The sequence below is a fragment of the Plectropomus leopardus genome, chromosome 19 (genome assembly GCF_008729295.1).
Source record: "Plectropomus leopardus isolate mb chromosome 19, YSFRI_Pleo_2.0, whole genome shotgun sequence".
In the NCBI taxonomy this organism is placed as follows: domain Eukaryota; kingdom Metazoa; phylum Chordata; class Actinopteri; order Perciformes; family Serranidae; genus Plectropomus; species Plectropomus leopardus.
The window spans coordinates 8,796,821-8,816,778 of record NC_056481.1 but is presented as its reverse complement, the minus strand read 5'-3'; the positions used below and the strand labels follow the sequence as shown (position 1 = coordinate 8,816,778).

The following is a 19,958-nucleotide window of genomic DNA, read 5'->3' as shown; positions in this document are numbered from 1 at the left end:
AAACATATTTGGTGACGTCTCCTTCTGAGTTTAGATATTGTGATGGCAATTTTATGCATTTGCTGTTTTATAGACGATATCAGTTACCCAAGGGAAAAAAATCTGCAGATTAAAGGGGAACACCACCTAAAGTAAGAATTCCAATCTGTTATGTCCGAGAAAAGTTCAATCAATATGTGTGAACATGAGCTACTCTCTCTGAAAGCCAGAAACCAGAGAAGTAGGTCTAAATCTTTTGATGTCATCAAGTATAAAGTCTGGAGCTGCTCCATAGGTGATAAATGGGAAGCTGATTTTGTGGACACACAGAATTTTTGTTTTCTTTTTTTAAATGAGCGTTTTGTAGTGTTCTCAGTTATGAAACAGAAAATGTTCCCATGTACTTCCCCACATTGTCATCCAGAACGTCTTTCACTGTTCTTCGTATATGGAGCCGCTGTGGACTTTATTCCTCATGACATAAATTTTAGTTTTAGCAGTCTGGTTTTTGGATTTTCAGGAGATTTGCTTATGTTAAGTAATAAACTGTCTCTGACCGTAGGAATAATGTATGAATTTTGAATATGGGCGTAGTTAAACAAATGTCAAAGCTGTGTTTTCAACCCAAGTGTTCCCATAGACTTAATTTAGCATTATAAGGAAAAAATGTCAACATTTCTTTTGATTGGATTAAAGTTTTGAAATCTGGTGTGAACACGTTTGGCAAGTATCTAACAGGACAACATAGATTTTTTTAGGTCACATGAAAAAAAAATCACACTTTTTTTTAGCAGATTTTTGAAAATGAGGAAAAACGCTAAACTTATATTTATTAAAGGGTAACTATACATGCGCTCAGCAACAAAAAAAGAAGTAAAGGCCAACCCCAGATTCACTGTTGTTTGCCATTTTGCCACTTGTGCGCTATTTTCCCATTTTCCTGGCGCTGTGTCACCTGAATGTTTGCTGCTTTTTGTCTGCCACCTGATCGCTACCTTTTTATAAGGTCCCAACCTCACCTGAGCGCTGTGGGGATGCACGCCCATAGACTTCTGAAACAGAAATTAATTGCTAAGAAATTAGCGGAGGACAGAATCACTGCAGAATAATACACCTCCAAAAACTTCTAGTGGGTCATAAGTGATGATTGAGAGGGATTACTTCTGTCCGTGAATTGATTTTTTTATTTATTTTTTAATAAAAATAAAAAATTATTTTATTTTTTTAAAGCAAAATCATGCATTTTATATCCTTCAATGTCTTACATGGGATTTTTTTCATGTGTGTGCATATCTTTAATAGCTTCTAGCTTCTATTATTATTATTATTATATTATTTTTTTAAAGTTGATTAATCTGCTTATTATTTTCTTGATTAATTGATTTGTTTGGGTTATAAAATGTCAGTAAAATGGTGAAAATGTTGATCAAAGCCTAAGATGATGTCCTCAAATGTGTCATTTTGTCCCCAATCTTGAGATATTCAGTTACTATCATAGAAACCAGAAAATATTCACATTTATGAAGCTGGAATCAGATTTTTTTTTTCTTAAAAATTGCTCAAACTGGTTATCAGATTAGTTGGCAATATGTAACAGTTGACAACTAATTACTTAATCGTTGCTCTTCTAATATAAACCAAAAACCTAATTGTGCTAGTCCCTGAGATACAACCATTTTCTTAAACAAGTTTTAGTCTTTTGGCACATGGGACCACTTTTATTTCTGGGAATATAATTAAATATATATATTAATAAAAAAAAAAAAATAGTCTAAATATAACAGACTAAATATAACATGATAACTCATTTTTCAACCAAATGATTTATTTGATTTTGAAAATTCCTTCAGTTTTGTGCTCACAGAAGCCCAGTAAGCACTTCCACCAAAAGAAATTTCACTTGCGGGCACAAACGGGACTGTATATCTCATGTTGGAAATGAATGCTTTCAATTTAACAACAGCAACAACAAAACAAGGAATAAGAGCTCAACGCCACAGACAGCCAATCTGTCACTTGTGTCCTGACAGTAATATCCTCCTCTACAGTATTGCTCCCTTGGCTGTGATGTGATAGCCCAATCGCTTTCAAAGCCAGATGCTGTATATCACCGAATAGAGATGGAAGCGGCAGTCGTAGCCTTTAGTGAACTTGGCTGTATGGATTTTCACACTTTAACTTAATATAGAGACTATGCATATGTTAGCATACATTTGCATGCATTTCCAACACTGGTCATCTATCTGTATACTGTATGAGTGCATAGTTAATCCACCTGTCTGTTATTAAGGAGGGATGCCTTCATGCAGGATGTTTGAGTTTATGCTGTGTGTGTGTGTGTGTGTGTGTGTGTGTGTGTGTCTCTCTGTGTTTGTGTGTGAGCGCGTGTGTGTGTTTGTGTGCGGGTGTGTGTGTGCGTGTGTGTGTGTGTGTGTGTGTGTGTGGACAGTCTGAGAGGAGCTGATAGCAGAACTGCATGGTGGGCTAAAAACGAGGTGCAGGGGAATTGCAGTGTGCTATCTCCAGAATGACAGGGCTGCCATGATTGAGGCTTGCTACACTAGGATTTAGATACACCAGCATTTTTCTCTCTTTCGTTCTCTCTCGCCATCCATTCCTCGCTCTCCGCCACTCCCTTTCCTTGTCTCTCTTTCTACCCCTCTACCTCTTTCTCTTCCATTTTGTGTCACCCATCTCAATGAGTTTCTCCATCTCCCTCTTTTTTCTATTATTCCTTCTTCTTTCAACTTCCCCTCCATGCATCTTTCCCTTTTTCTCCACCCTGCTCCCTCTATCAGGTGCTGTATAATGTAGGCTCCCCTGATGTGCTCCCAGCCCCCATCCGCCATTTTGATTCAGTACAGCTGTCCATGATAATGTACTGTTCACTCAATCACTCTTTCTCTCCCTCGCCCTCCTTCTCCATCTCCCTCTCCCTGAAACACACATGCACGGACACATTTGCCGTAGCCCCCTGTAACAGTGGGTTGCCATGGAAATGACAAATTAGTGTGTGAAATGTTGAGGAGGAAACCCATGAGGAGAGACAAAGCCATATGAGACGCATTCACACTTGCCATATGCACACAAACACACTAACACACACTCAGTGAAATCTATGAGATGTGTGTTTGATCGTCCGAGGGGCGGTGCAGTTGCAGCTGGTCCCAGTAGCAGCAACCATCAGATCAGTTATTCACTCTCTCTCTCTCTCCCTCCTGCCTCCCCACAGGCTGCTTTATTCATTAGAGTACTAGTTTAATGATGGCCTTCAAAATCCAGTGCCAATCATCCTCCATCTTTACATTCTTGTCTGGTCACACTCCATATGGTTATTAATTTCTGTTTTCCCAGAGTTCCTTGCACATGATTACTTCTTACACAAGTTCCTAAATCCCCCCTCTCTTTCCTTTCTGCTCGCCTCTGCTTCTTTCCCGATTTTCAACCGACTTTATATCAAAACAGTGTGGGGAGCATGTGTAGATAAAGTGTGGTAAACTTTCCTCCATCTAACCACTGCTTAGATATTCCTCCTTACCCACATGGCGAAATGGCTCCAAATAGTGTAATTTATGTCATTTGGCGGATTGTTCGCTTGCTGTTGGGGCTTTTGTTAAACTGCGGGCTTTTTATACATGACAACATATGGGCAAAAAAATAATCTTTGTTAATTCTGTTCTGTTAATTAACTCCATGTTAATTTTTTTTAAAGCGGTAATCTGTCTGCTTCTGACTGGCTACTTGAGGCTGGTGCTGTGTCTTCACTTAAATCATGACCGAAAAAGAAACTTCTTGCAAAAAACAAAACTGTATGAAAAACTGCCAAAAACTGTCCTTCGGGCTACGTTGTGTAGGCTCTGATTGTTCTCATTTCCGGGTCGTCAAATACTGATGCTTTGTCATGACTCTCAGAGTCTCATAGCAACACACAGGCCATCCTTTAGCATATGTGTGTTACTCACAGCTGAAATACATTGCAACACGTAGTTAATGTTTTGAAATCATTGCAAAATCATTACAGAAAAAACATCCCGTTTTGGGTTAAAATAAGTACTTTGCTTGTGTAAAAATCACGGAACTTTGAGTAATATGTCACATCAGTGATGTCAGTGTGGCGACAGCATGTCATATCAAAACAACCTTAACTGTTAGTTTCACACAGGACATGAACTGCGGAAAGTCCGGTTTTGTTTGCCTCATCCACCTCCCCTCCCTCCCGCCCTATGCCAGTTTTCTTGCTCTTTATACTATGTCAGTTGCTCTTGATGTCAAGTATTGCTGCAGATTGGGTTTAAATTGAAGTTAGTTGAAAGCTTGGCACGTCTCGTAAACATGCTGAAGAGTACCGATGGCGTCAATATCACGTCAAGTGGCATGATAGAGTGGTGGTGTTAGACGACATGGGAATGAGAATGGGCTGATAGTCTACCCAAACAATAAGAAACAATCATGGCTGCTGGTGATGGAGACTGAAAGCTAATGCACATGGGAAAGGCACCTGTGGCTGAAGCTGCCTTTGTCAAGTGGATTGATAATGTCCAGTCAAGTGATGCTCCCATGAGCGTCTCTCTGTAGTGAAGCTCTCTGTTTCAATATTTTATATTCATTTGAGAAAAACACAAATGTCAATTAGATGGTAATCTACATGAGAAAAGAAGAAAAAGAAAGGTTATTATAATCATCCACTATCGTAAACAATTTGACCCGGACAAACGTGATTATAAATAAAAGCTCATTTAAACTCAGTTTATGTACAAAAATAGATACATTTCAAATGTCTATGAATAATATCAGTCTGACTCATAAAATTATACTCTGATAATCATATGCCCACACCACTGTATAAGTACAGTGTTTTAAATGACATACTGAGTTTTCTACATGCATATAATACTCTTTATACATATGACCATTAAAAAAATAGATTTCTCCACATGGCACTTGGGGAAGGATTTAAAAGTTTATGACAACAAAACACATGACGATAGGGCAGGACATGTACCCTTTAACTGAGGTAGCATTGTTCTAATTTTTTTTCCTAATTTCTTTTCAGTGAGCCTTAAGAGAAAAAATGCATCTCAGAATTTTCCAAAACCCCAAATGATCTTCAGAGTGTTTGTTTCGTCTAGCTAATGATCCAAAATCCTACAATATTCAGTTTATAATGATGGCAGCAAGTGTTTGACATATTTGTTTGAGAAATGACTCGAAACAGTCAATTGATTCTCAAGGTTGTTGTCAGTTCATCTTCTGTCAAATTACCAATCAATGAATCGACAAGTCATTCACAGTCAGACCTTATGTACAATGACATGACCAGCATACAGAAAAGGTCACTGCTAGAGAAATATGAAATCAAACAACCAACAAAAAAACGAAAACAAGAAATAGTAGAAATATCTACAAAACTGAGCTTGTATAGGTTGTTTTAGATTTCCCTTTCCTTTACTAACAGAAAGTGAGTAAGAATATTTTTCAAAGAAGAGACCTGAGCGCAAGAAAAACATTTAAAGTAATACCTTACAAAAATCCAGCACATAAAAATAATGATCACAGTTAAAGATATAAAGTCAGACAAAAAAAGCATCGAGTGACAACAAGAAATAATCAAGAAACAACCACAAGACTCATAAAAAACATCAGATAATAAATAGCTCGAGAGATTTATTTTTCCTTTCCTTTGCTTACTAACTTAATCATATAGTATCATTAAGATCAAGGTCTCTTTAGCAACTGAGTCTCGAGAGTAATCGCAGTCATTTACTCTAACTTACATCCAACCACACGGCACAAAAAAAACACAAGTTAAACAACTAATTGAAAAAAAAAACAAAATGACAAGAAACACATATAAATTAAATGATATGATTAAATGATGCTTGAAAATCTCCAATGGAAATTAAATTTGAGCTCTTCTGCTTCCCTGTATTTCTTCATCCTCCCGCTTGCTTGCTCTGATCGACAGTGCTCTCCACAGGATGAAGTGTGACATGTGGTGTGTATGTCAGTGTCTGTCTCACTGTTTACTCTGAGCTAATACTGACTCACTCCATTAATCTGAGCTACAACAGATCCACTCCAACCTGCCCGTTTGAGAGCGTGCACGCCGCGGAGTCTGTTCTAGGTGTGTCCGTGCACTGAACACATGCGTGCACGACACATGTTCTTTGTGTTTGTGTCACCCAATATGCATTTTTCCGTCTGTTTTGTGTGTGTGCGCATGTTGTTGTTGCGTGGTCGGAGCTCGCAGATCGATGCAGAGATGCTTTATGTGCTCCTGTCTGGTCTAATGACATGTCTGTAAATTAGCAACAGAATGGTGGAGCACCACACTGAAACCTAATGGCACCTCTGTAAATTACCGCTAGTATGCTGCTGGACGGCTGCGTGTGTTCTCATTGTGAACAACTTGGCCCCCCCTACCTCACTCCGCCGCCTCATCTACATTTGTCTACGTGTCTGCTTGTGTGTGTGATTGTGGCTGTTCTTTCTGTGTGTGTGTGTGTGTGTGTTTTTGTGTGTGTCTCCCTCCTCCCCCTCGCTCTCGCTCCTCTCAGTAAAGACTAGCCCGAGGCCCTGAGTTGGTAATAGCTTTTCTGACAGCAATACACCAATATTTACAGAGACCAGCACCCACCCACACCCCCGCACATTTCATGCACACATAAAAAGCCTATACTTGTCTGCACACATTCACAAAGTCGCGCACACTTTTTTTTTTCCTTTTCGAGGCATGCACACACACACTCTTAATTAACATGCTGGGAGGGAAGGAATCACACACTAGGGGGAACTCACACACATGCTGGCATACAACTTGTTGTTTCTCACTCATATATTGGCATTCACACTTTGGTTTTTTTTTCATGCAACAGAAGCAAAGAAAGACAATTTGCCAGAATTGCTCTGTGAATTGTGATATATTCTCACTTTTTCCTTCTCATTATTCTCCCCGTGTTATATTCACTCAAGTGCGGCCGATTCCATTTCAACACTCTTCTCTCTGCCTCTCACTACCTTAATAACCTATTACACTTCAGTCTATTCATTACGTGGCAGCCCCCCCTCCCGTCCTCCCCTGTCTCTCCTCTCCAGCGGTTCCTCACCAAGTGTCTGTCTTGCTCCAGCCTGACCTAGTGTGTGTGCTAAATTCCCCTCTGTTCTCCTCATTATCGTGAACTACAAGTTGGTGGTTATGCCAGAGGCTCCACAGAGCAGAGAAAAAGAGGCCAGCGAAGATGCTCGGTGAGGAATGGTGGCATGAAGCTTAAAGGGAGGTGTGAGAGATATAGGGACGGTGATGAGGAGAGCGGATGCGGAGGAAGAGTGATGCTTTGGGGGGGATGGAGGGGGGGGATGGGTGTGAAGGAGACAGATAATGTCGCCCCTGCTTGTGTATGCCAGCACAATAGTATGATCATTTTCTCGCAGATGTGTGTGTAGGTGTGCATATTTGTTCCTCTGCTCGCTCGGGTATATGGCTGTGCACTTCTGCGCGAGTAGGCGTGAGAGAGTAGATAAGAGAGTGTGAGCTTAAGGATGATGGATTGCAAAACCTTGGTCTCGTGTCCTTGGGGGTCACTGAGGGTGTGCAAGGTAAGTTGCCATTGGCTGTCTGCTTGTTATTCTGAATTCTAATTGGCCAATCCTGCCTGCTTTGGCTGCCTTTGGTGCTTACAGGCTGCTGATCTCCATCTCCATCCCTTTTTAAAACCTTTTGCACATACAGACACATACATTCAGGCTTTTGACGAACATCACGAAATGAGCCATGTTGTCAAACAAGACCACATCGCTTCAGACTGCCAGCACAGCTGTTCTCTCAAAAGAGAGGATGGCAGGTTTCATAACGAGTTTGGAATGCTACAGACTCACGACTGTCTCTCTCGCATCCACACTGTTTAATCTCCAACCCACATGAGTGATCAAAGCTTGTTTACCCACCACTCCATGTACGATTAGAGGTATGGAAGGAAGTGTTTCTTCCAAGTGCTGGCATCAGTGAGGCTTTGCTTGACAATAACAACATTTTCAGCATCTTGAACAATATGTTTTGTACTGCACATCCGAATCAAATTTAACCAGGCCCAGCAGAGCTTTGTTTTTCCTCGGCTGGCTCTGATGAACACCCACCATTTTATCATCTTTGAGCATATTGTGAAGAGCAGTGTGGGAAGAAGCAATGTAGCTTGGATATTGTAGTAATCATTATGATAATGTTCAACAAGACTGTAATGGCGCCGCACTTCTTTGTTCTTCCACCTCTTTCTTTCTGTCTCAGCTCGTGAGGAGTATGTCGCCACCTTCAAGGGCTCAGAGTTCTTCTGCTACGACTTGTCACCCAACCCCATCCAGTCTAGCAGTGATGAAATCACGCTCTCCTTCAAGACGCTGCAGCGTAACGGCCTAATGCTGCACACCGGCAAGTCCGCAGACTACGTCAACCTGGCACTGAAGAACGGAGCCGTGTCGCTTGTCATCAACCTCGGCTCCGGGGCCTTCGAGGCCTTGGTGGAGCCCGTCAACGGCAAGTTCAACGACAACGCCTGGCACGACGTCAAGGTCACCCGCAACCTGAGACAGGTAACCAGACAACAGGAGGTGGAGGAGTGAGCGACCGAGCAAACTGGACAGGAGATAAAAAAATTAGTTGAGTCTTGAAGAAGGAAGATTTGAAGGGTCATAGCAAGGGACAAAAGATGGAGAGTGTTAGATCAACTAATGGATGCAAACATGTTGGATTTCAGTTAGTGATTAAATGTTAAGCTATCAACAGAAATTTAATTTTGATCAATTTGATTAATCCTTCAAAGGGACAGTTCACCCCAAAATTAAAAAATAGATATTTTTTTCTCTTACCTGTAGTGCTTTTTTTCAATCTAGATTATTTTGATGTGAGTTAGAGTGTTGGAGATATCGGGTTAAGAGATGTCTGCCTTCTCTGCAATATGATGACAATACTAGATGGCACTCGGCTTGTGGTGATCAAAGAGCCAAATAACACATTTAACACACAGCAGCCATGTTTCTTGCCAGAAATCATGACCAGGTTACTCAAGAAAATCCACAGACCTCGTTTTGAGTAGTTTCATGTAGTATTTTGTATCCAGCGAAACCACACTTGCCAAACATTAGTACGCAGACAGAAGTTTGTACCTATAATTGGACGAGAGGGTTGTGACAGCACGAGATGTAATAATTAACTGAGCTTTAACATTAGGTAGCTTAGTGGTGCTATTTAAGCAGTGCAGTTAACGGGTGTAGTTTGGTAAAAAGGAAATAGTTCCTACATGAAACTGCTCACAACAAGAGCTGTGGATTATCTTAAAGTATCTTTAGTCATGATTTCTGGAAAGAGACATTGCTGTTGAGTTTTCGTTTGTTTGTTTGTTTGTTTGTTTTTTGGTGCTTTGAGCAATACAAGCCGAGTGCCATCTGGTTCCATTATATCAGAAAGAAGGTAGTCGTCTTTATGGCTTTATGGACACTCAGCAACTCGCAACAAAACAATTTAGTTTGATAAATAACTCTCAGGTAAGAAGAAAAATATGTATTTTTGATACCTGGTGTAAACTCTCCCTTTAAGTCATTTATCAAGCAAATTTACCAAACTTGTTTCAGCTTGTCATATGTGAGGAATTCACGTTTTCCTTGATTTATTTAATTAGTATGATTGCTGAAAGGCCGACTACTCCTCCTGCATGCTTTGAGCCATAGAAAGCATTCAAATGTAAAATATGTAGCTTTTTTCTACAGATTTTTACAATGTTAATCAGTGACTACCTTGTGGAACCGATGGTCACTGGTTCGAATCCTGTCAACTACTACTACTACTACTGCTGCCACTACTTCTGCCACATCTTCTACTGATACTGCTATACTACTACAGCTGCTACTAGTACTAGAACTACTGCTACTACAACTACTACTACTACTGTTGCTTCTAGAATTACTACTACTACTTCTGCTGCAAATACTACTACTGTTGCTACTAGTATTCTACCACTGCTACTACAGCCTTCACCACCATAACTATTAATACAGTCTTTAACACTACTTGTCACCAGAGTGTGCAGTGACTGCAGCATATGACCACAGGGTAGGCGGTTCAAATACAGACTCAAATACTGGAAAAAAAAAAAAAAACTCAGCTAACTTTAATTGGATGATTGATTGCATCTGCTGCAAAATCTAATTGGTGTATCACCAATCCAATGTCTTAGGACCTCTATCATTTCCAATTTGATTTCTATCCTGCTGTGCTGCACGGTGGCTGAGCGGTTAGAGCCCAGAGCACATGCAGATGTTTTCAGGGGCAGCGGGCAGCAGAAAATAGTCCGCAGCAAGAAGCTAATCAATGTAGACGCTATGGTCAGTGGTCTGTTGTCCGTCTGCAGTGATGCTGTGGTAGGAAGAAAATACCTGAGGTTTTGGTCTTAGTTTACAGTGGGTTAACCACCAGACCAGCACTGCTTTCAGCTCTAGGTGAGTGCTTTTTCAATTGTGTGTATGTATGTGTGAGTGAGTGATTGAAAGACAGCGAGAGAGAGAGAAAGTGGACTAGAGAACACTGAGGGTCACTAGCACTTAGGTGCTCGTAACCCACCTGTGCCCTGCCTCTACCGTTTGCCTGTTTGTACTACTAACTTGACTACTAACTTTACTAACCTGCTAGTGAAACTAACCACCATCCATGGAATGATTCATTCTACTAACCTAACCTGTGCCCTTCTCCTAGCGAAACCACTCCAACCAACCTACTAACCTCACCAGAGGCCTTCTAGCTTTCCTTTTTTTGTTCCCGAAGTTGTTCTGTTCACAGTTTTTTGCTTTCCTTTCTCCCCCTCTCCTACAAAGCACTCAGGCATTGGACACGCTATGGTAAACAAACTCCATTGTTCGGTAGATATCATTCTAATTGTTTCTTAGTTTGGGTTTGCCCCGTGTCTATTTCCTTTTGAACCATAGACAAAACTAAACCAATAAAAGGATAAATGCGGTTGGTAATCTTTTACGCTTAAAAAGCCCCCGCCCCCCTCCTTGCCAACCACTTTTTTTTCTTTAAAATTTCCCCTCCTCCCTTTCTCTACAGTTTTTTTCACCCCATCACTCTGTGACTGACATGTAGGCGTGTACTGATTGGCTCATCCCTCACCTGCACGCAAATGGCGAGCCCCCCCCTTCCTGCATGGCGTGACTCAGAAACCCTTCCCCTCTCTGACTGGTCCGTAAAATGGATAGAGAGGTCCCTCCTTCCCCCTCTTTTTCTTTCTTCTTTGGATTTTTCGTCCTCCACTCTGCCACTGCATGTCCTCCATGGTGCCCCTGATTCATCACAATTATTTTTTTTATATCTGCTGTGTCCTCTTTGCCAGTGGTTGCATGCCGAGAGAGGAGCAGGCTGCATGTTTATATATTTATGTGTGTGTGTACGTGTGGAATGAGCCGTAACCCATCTAACACCTGTGCGTGTGTGTACATCAATAAGTGTGTGTTCGTCCATGTGTCATATCATTCAGACTCGCTGATCTAACAAACCCCCCCCGACACCACAAACTAACTAACTAACACCATCATCACCCTAACAGCACAACAACATAACATCATCACAACTACTAACAGCATTTAAATCATTAACCCTAACCTCAGTCACCCAACACAGCTTGGCCTGACACAAGTAGCACTACTGTGGCTGCCAGCAGTGCAACAACTAACAACTACTAACAAGTAAATAGTACTAACACCTACTGAAAAGCACGAAGAAGCCTGTGGAAACTTTACTAACACCTGCCTGGCTGGGCGAGTTCGCCCGGCAATGATAAGCACCATCAGTGAGAGGGAACTTACTGTAGAGCTCATGACCTTTATGGGCAGTCCAACATGGTCAGTTATTTATCGTAGAATATCTGGGGGATTAAAATACAGCTAAGTGTGACTTACGTGTGACAGGGTTGGGAACCAGTGCAAGCTAAAAGCCCCATACAGGCCATTATATAGCAGAACAGGCCGGGTGAATTATAAGGACACCAGCGTCAGGGTCACTGTAGGTGGAGCATTAAGGGAAGTTGTTGTTGGTATATTTGGAGGTAATTCTGCATTTCTACTTCTTCTAAAGCAGCTGTGGCAGAGATGTAAGAAGGAAAGGTTGAACTTGGGAAGATAGAAAACTAGGCTAGTCGTGTTGGTTTTGTCTGCTCGGTACAGTCAGTAAAATGCAGGGACAGAATAACAGTTTTTTAAAGTCTAGGTGTAGAGAGTCATAATACACCCAAGGTACAAAATTAGCACCATCCACTACCCAAATACTAATAAAATCTGCTTGTGGCTGGTAGATTTTTTTCAGCTCACCAGTAGGGGTGGGTAATATGGCTCTAAAATACTATTACAATATTTCACGGTATTTTTGCAGTAATATCTTTATATGACAAAACACTGAAAAATGCATCATATATTAATTGATATAAATGAAGTTATTATTAATTTCAAGAACATAAAATTGCAACAAAATAAGTGTTATAATTTGAGTGTCAGGATAAAGATTGCATTCAAATTTTCAGTGCAGAGCCAGCAGTAATTTCGCTTTCAGCCATGCTTGTTGTTGCCGTGCGTAAAACGTCATGATGTCAACAAGTCCGAATATTGATAATATCATGATGTGAAATTTTCTTATAATATTTTAAAAAATACCGATATTATCATGAACGATATGATATGGCACACCCCTGCTCACCAGCCAAAAAAATGGTAATTTATTAAGTGGCTCGTAAAAGTTGAGCATTCACTAGCCATTTGGCAGGTGGACAAACAGTGAATTTTGCACCCTTAATCGGCCAATGGTGGCCCTGAAGTTCTTGGTATCAGTGGATTTCTAAGTGCTGTATCGTAGGCATCTGGCTTGATTTTCTTGAAGACGTTTGACCTCTCCTTTAGTCCAGAACTGAAGAAGCCTTTCACGCATGAGAGGTGAAACCTCTTCAAGAAAAGTCTTCAAGAAACATTCAGGATCTAGTTGTCAAATAGACTTACTGCTGTTGACAGGGAGGAGCAGGCAGACCACATAGTTTGAATCCAGTTAGAGGGTACAAGTGGTAGATAGGGCTGCAGAGTATATCACTAACTGTAGACAGAGTGAGTGCGTGACATTCATCAGTGTATAGCAACATCTTTATAACGTCAGTAATACCAGCAAAAGGCAAGAGGCAGCACTCCTCAGTTACACCTCACAGTTAGCACAGATACCCCAAAACCAAGTCCCAGCAGCACAACTAGCCAACTGCCCAGTCCAATCAGGCCTTCTCCCCACCACAATGCATACACATTGGTTACCAGAGTAACGGGGGCTAATTTGGCTGGTCAGCGCCTAGCTAGCGCTAAGCGCTGCCTTTGGTGTGAGTATATAGCGTGTCCTTTCCCTGTGCTTTGTTGTGTAGGTGACCATCTCTGTGGACGGCATCCTGACCACCACGGGCTACACCCAGGAGGACTACACCATGCTGGGCTCGGACGACTTCTTCTACGTGGGAGGGAGCCCCAGCACTGCTGACCTGCCCGGTTCTCCCGTCAGCAATAACTTCATGGGCTGTCTCAAAGAGGTGGGATGTGTGCATGATATGTGTGTGGGTTAAAAATATATCATGATATTAATATGATTATTTTTCCATCATCATGCAAAATCACATATAAAATAGTCAAACTGCTTTAAAGGTTCAGTGTGTAGGATTTAGGGGGATATATTGGTAGAAGTGGTAAGTATGTTTTCTTTGGTGTAAAATCATCTGAAAATAAGAATTGTGTTTTCGTTTATGTCTACATAGGGAGCGGGTCCTCATCTATGGAGATCACCATGTTAAACCACCATGTTTCTACAGTAGTCCAGAACAGACAAACCAAATAAAAGATTCAGATAGTGCCATTTGCGTTTTTCATGTCAGCCACTGTAGTTAGCAGCCCCTCCACAATGATTGCATTGTAAAAACACAATTTCTTTAAAGTGAAACTGCTCTATTTGGTGTTTTAATCAGTTTAAATCACTAGGTCTGTTTGTTTTAGAGAGGAAGAGACCTCTGTATAGAAAATTTGGCTCCTGGTAAAAACCTCCTGAACATCAGGGAAACATTGTTTTTGAACATGAAATTGCTTCATTCAGTTTTAAATCTTAGGGTCTGTTTGTTTTAGAGAGGAGGAAATCTCTATGGATAAATCAGGTACCGGTAAAAACCTCCTGAACAAAAAAAACAACCTCCTGAATAAAGTACTGAAGATATTCTAACCAGGAGAAGTCTCAGCTGGTTGCAATCTGTAATCCTCACCGTCTTTAAATCTCCCTAAATCTTTCACGCAGTTCCTTTAAATCAGAAGACCTGTGATTCTCAAAATGTTATTAAATTACCACTTTTATCCTATACTTTGCACTCTGTGACTTACAGAGATGCTTTACTGCTTCATTGTTTTATAAAATGACAATAAAGAAACTTGAACCTAATCAGACAAAACATGTAAAATAACATTTTAAATAACCAGTTTTGTTAGTTAGTCACGATAAGTAGCTCAGAATTGTTAATTTAGGTTGAATGAGCTACTGATTTAATATCGTCATGATCATTTCTGCACAATATGATTCCACTGACAATAAATGAAAAATATTTAAATTATTGTCAAGTTCATCCACTTACACTGCGCAGATTTCTCTACACTCTCACATTTTAAGAAACACCAGTCTTCTTCTTTTTCTCTTACTTTCCTTCTTCCTCCTTTCGCTTTCTGTCACGCATCATGCAAACATTTTACACACATTATCTTATAAAAGTGCGCGCACACACACACACACACACACACACACACACACACACAGAGAGAAATGCTTCCATTTGGCAGACTCACACAAATAGTCCCAGACACACACACACATACACACCCTCCCCAGCATCAGAGAGAATCAGTGATGAGTGTCGTTGAGGGAGTAGATACAGCACTAAGCACTAACATGCTAATTAGCTACGCCACAGAGACGCTCCATCCATCCGCTGTGCTCGAAATGGGCCACAACACTGCAACAACAGAAACTCACATGACACCCTGATGAAAACACACTAATGCACGTGCACACAAAACGCAATCTTAGCATGCGTACATAGATGTGTGCATACATGAGAATGCACAAATTTTACCCGCTGAAACACACACACAGACAAAAATAGTCAAGCACAAACAAACATACATATGCACTTGCAGCACCTGACACAACAAAACTCCCAAATACATCCACACACCCATTATATACACACCCTGTCTGAGTCCTTTCATTCACACAGACTCACATAGAGGCATAAACAAACAACCAAACAAGCCGACAGATGATGTGCCAAACAGAGAGCTATCTGTATCAGTGGTGAATGCGCTCTGTGTTGCTTCATTAAGACTGATGGCGTTTAAACGAGGCTGCCGCTGTCAAAGTGAACCCTCCACTGGCACATTTACATATTTAATACGATGATATGATAATCCGCGTGAGCAAATTAAGATGTATGCAGTGAATCATGCGCATGAGCGATCACAATTTCTGCATTGGATGCGGCGCAGGCACACACACACACCCACACGCTAACACCATTTTGCACACTTGCAGCACTTCAATTCGAGAATCGACCTCATTGCCCTACCCGCAAACACAAACACACATACACGAATTTCAAAACAGAGGTGAGAAGCCGTTACAGAGAAGAAATTTTGTGATGTTGCCAAGTTGCTCACAGGTCATAAAGAGAGGTCTGGATTAATAAAGCAGAGCCTGTGTGTCTCTCGACATCAAAATGCTCAGCACAAGCACACTCTTTACACTCATGCGGCTTAGTCAGAGAGCGTACTGTGTCAGGGAAACAGAAAAGGGAAGAAGAGAGAGAGTAAAAGCGATCATGCAAGTGGCAGGGACAAATAGGAGTTATCAAAAGATGAGGCTGGAGTGGCTCGCTGCTCTTAAGGTTGTCACTTTTGTATAAAAATACCAGAACACTTGAATTAAAAAAATATGTTTCCTGAGTTGAAAGATTAATGGATGTTTGGTCATATGTAAAGCGTCTTGTTCCCTTGTTATCTTTCACTGCTTTTTGTGTCCTCTGAAAAGGTTAATCAAAGTGTGTTGTATTCTTTTTGACACAAAGGTTAAATAAAAATGTCAAATTCTGCAATTCTGTGTCACAATATTTATGGTACGTCTACTGATCAAAAGTGGAGAAAACAGCTTTTTGGAATTTTTAAAAAATCTTTTTCCCTTCATCCCGTACTCTCAAGGTGGTGTACAAGAACAATGATGTACGGTTGGAGCTGTCTAGACTGGCTAAACAGGGAGACCCCAAAATGAAGGTACGCACTTTCAACATGTTCAGCTTGAACCGGACACATTATCCTCTTTTACACAGAACAAAGACATCATTTTGTATCGCAACCTCTGTCAGGCCTTGTGAGATTTATACCGTAGGAATTTTAAGTAAATGGGATTATATTTTTGAGAGGTAGCCACAAGCTTTTGTCTGCTAGTCAGCTCACAGCTGGAAGCAGCTGGCTTCATTTCAATCCCACTACAAAGGAACCATTTTGGTCTTGATGTCCACTGGACATCAATTTAACGAGCCATTTTTTAAATTGCTTGAACCCCCAAAGCATTTATTTTTTTCCTCTCTGCACCCCAGGTAAGTGGGGTGGTGTCCTTTAAGTGTGAGAGTGTGGCCACGCTGGACCCCGTGACCTTTGACACCCCAGAGTCTTTCGTGGCGCTGAGCAAGTGGTCAGCGAAGAAGGCGGGATCGATTTCGTTCGACTTCAGGACCACAGAGCCAAACGGGTTGATGCTTTTCAGTCATGGCAAACCTCGACAGCAGCAACGCAAGGACCCGCGCACGCCTCCTACAGTCAAGGTGAACATATTATGTATATTTTTAAAAACACAAAAGGACACTTTAAACAAAAAGAAACAAGACGTACAGCCTACAGCCTGAAAACAGGTGCTTTGTGCAAAATGCTAACAGCGTTTTCCACTATTTTTTTCACTATCTTGCTAATTAGCACTAAACACAAAGTACAGATGAGGCTGATGGGGATGCCATTAGTTTTGCAGGTTTTTGATCATTAACACTGGATTAAATTCAAACTTTGATCATTTTATGACTCCGGATTTTTTCTGTTTATGTCCTCTAAAAAATGTCTGAACTTGGCTTTACTGAGTTGTATCCGTGCAGAGTTTGTCACTTCAGAGGTGTTTTCACATTTCTCTACTGAAGGGGCTGTGCACTTAAAATCTAAACCTAAAATCACCTAAAATCTGAGGATTAAACATACACAGATTAGTTTGGTCACTTGTGCAGAAGCCAATTGCTGTTTAATAAAGAAAACACAGATCAACAGGGAACAAACTGCAACACAACCTGATTTAAGAGCAACAACAAGCCGTTGCTTTGGCTAAGTCATGGCTTAATAGGCTCCTTTAGTGTTGTTGTTGCTTGAAGTATATCTGAACACTTTTTTGCACCCCATCCACAAAATTTGCTTGCTCACTGTGTGTTAGGAAGAGGTTTCATGACTCTTAACAACCTTTACATCTCCATGTAGCAATCCGCAATGTAGTTTTCAAAAATGTATAGGTTTTAAGGCCGGCCAATCTGTATCAAATTTAGCTTCCAACAAATATGAAATAATAAAGATAAAATAAATACTGTGCCACATTCCATTTCACAAAGATGCTCTTGATTTGTCTTGTGTTATAAATTCAGCGCACCCCTTTCCTTTACAGCGGTCCACTTTGTCCCATCTTTTAAAGCCCCAACTCACTGTCAGTCAGGCTGTGGCATGTTTAGTTTACCTGGAGCCCAGATGACAAAAAAATCATGTTAAATAATTGAAATCTCAATTTTGACCAAAGTAATCATGATTAAGATTTTTGCCATTAGTGAGCAGCCCTCAAAGGTTTACTAGTCTCTACTAAAACTGAATGAAATTGCACAACGTACCTGATTATAGACAGGAGCCCAATCACCTTATTGTAACTTGCAGCTATAATTTGCATTTTTATTGCTCACCATCAACGTCCCTGCCTTTTACAGAATACTAACACCGTGTCTTTATTTGACTTCCAGGTGGACTTTTTTGCCATTGAGATGCTGGATGGACACCTGTACTTGCTGCTGGACATGGGCTCGGGAACCACCAAGACCAAGGCTATCGACAGAAAGGTCAATGATGGAGAATGGTATCATGTGGACTTCCAGAGGGACGGGCGCTCAGGTACACTCGCAGTATACTCTCTTAACTTTGATGCTAACCCTGACCACAGAGGGTGATGAGGAGGAGGTGGAGGATAATGAGTAGACCGCACTTCGACATTTTATAGTAAGCACCAGCCTAGCAAGGCCATTTGGCTGCTGCCATCCATCTGCTGTTTGTGTTTAATTCATACTGGGTTGCAAAGGTGCTGCGTAGACCAGTTTGAACACAATCAATATACAGTAGCTCTGTCAAATTTATTGTAATGTGTAATAATTACCATAATACTGAGACTATAATTAAAGCAATTGGAAGCCTCTTTGTGCAAGTGCAGGTTTTTTAAAGTTATGGCCACATTCATGGGTTCCTTTTGTTGTCCTGTTTTTTTTGTAATTCTGTTTTTATTGGTTTATGTGAATGTACACAAACAAAATACACAACCAAATGAACATGGAGACCTTTCAATCATGGAAAATAAGGACATAGATTTTTAAAAATGAAAAAAATGAACAAATGAATAAGTGGGAAATGGAGGGGATAATAAAATAAATAAAAACATTAAAATGAAAATAAGAGTGGAAAATAAATAGAAATGCAAACAAAAAGATACAAGATCTGTCGACAAGGATACTGGGTCAAAGACACACAGAGACAATGGTTGGCAACTGGTTACACTACAATGTGATGCTTTGTTATCTTTATTTTAATATGTATTTTATCATTCGAACATGAGCCAAATTACAGAAACCATATGTATAGTACAGTACCAGGATTTCAAATGTTTTTTTTAAGTCTAATGCCAATATAATTACAGTTTTCATGCCAGTGTTAATTAGAGTCTAGAAACCCACAGTAGTAGCTGCCAATCTTCTCAATAGGATTTTTTTATTTTTTTATTTTTTGCTGTAACTGTACTACTGTCTAAAAATACATGTTTTAAAGATTTATTGGTGACAGAGTGTTGGACACTTTAAAACCAGCATGGACTTTAAGGAGCCAACAGATGGCTGTGGCCTCTGTGGTTTTGGATTTTTGCTGCTTCTGATTATTGAAGTAATGAGAGGTGGTGATGATGGCGGAGGAATACACAGACGAGGGAAAGCATGATGATAAAGATGATGATGGCAGTCATAATAGTAGTTGTGGTGGTGATTGTGATGAGGATGTTCACATTGAAGGTCATAACGATTACTGAAGTTGTGTTGATGTCTCGCGGTGAATCCAGGAACCATCTCGGTGAACAGTGTGAGAACAGCGTATACAGCTCCAGGAGACAGTGAGATCCTGGACCTGGATGAGACTTTGTACCTTGGAGGACTGCCTGAGGACCGTGCTGGACTCATCTTCCCTACAGAGGTGTGTGTGCTGACGTTGCGTGTCTACAATACAACACACTAAGGTTTTTGAAAACTGAAATCATAAAAATGTCAGATGTTTTGATAAGCAGTTATTCATTTAAGTCTTTTTCCATGAAAATGCCAAAAATTTGATGGTTCCAATTTCCCAGATTTGTGGAATTAGCTGCTTTTCCTTGTCCTACAGTGTAATAAATTAGTGTTTGGATTTTCTTCATGCTTGATGCTGGGATTGTCATTTTTAATAAAAAAGTTTGCACTTCTTTTTTAATGTTTGTAAAGAAATTCAAAAAAAAAACAAAAAAAATCACTTACTTTAACTTTATAGTAAGTAATTGTAAGAAATCGTATTCCGTTAACCAGAGTTAAAGG

At 40.5% G+C, this 19,958-nt stretch overlaps 1 protein-coding gene across 19 annotated transcripts in view; it reads left to right on the top strand.

Moving 5' to 3' along the window:
• The window catches only part of nrxn1a (neurexin 1a), a 90,157-nt gene that overhangs the window by 31,427 nt on the left and 38,772 nt on the right, over positions 1–19,958 (top strand). For 13 of the 19 annotated variants that reach the window (XM_042507603.1, XM_042507622.1, XM_042507620.1 and 10 more), the window contains 7 exons: positions 8,261–8,562; positions 10,837–10,860; positions 13,410–13,571; positions 16,267–16,338; positions 16,665–16,889; positions 18,105–18,252; positions 19,457–19,587. In XM_042507603.1, coding sequence (XP_042363537.1) covers positions 8,261–8,562; positions 10,837–10,860; positions 13,410–13,571; positions 16,267–16,338; positions 16,665–16,889; positions 18,105–18,252; positions 19,457–19,587 — 1,064 coding nt within the window. The remainder of the gene's footprint in view (positions 1–8,260; positions 8,563–10,836; positions 10,861–13,409; positions 13,572–16,266; positions 16,339–16,664; positions 16,890–18,104; positions 18,253–19,456; positions 19,588–19,958) is intronic. The other 6 variants (XM_042507619.1, XM_042507618.1, XM_042507613.1 and 3 more) reach the window with 1 other exon arrangement.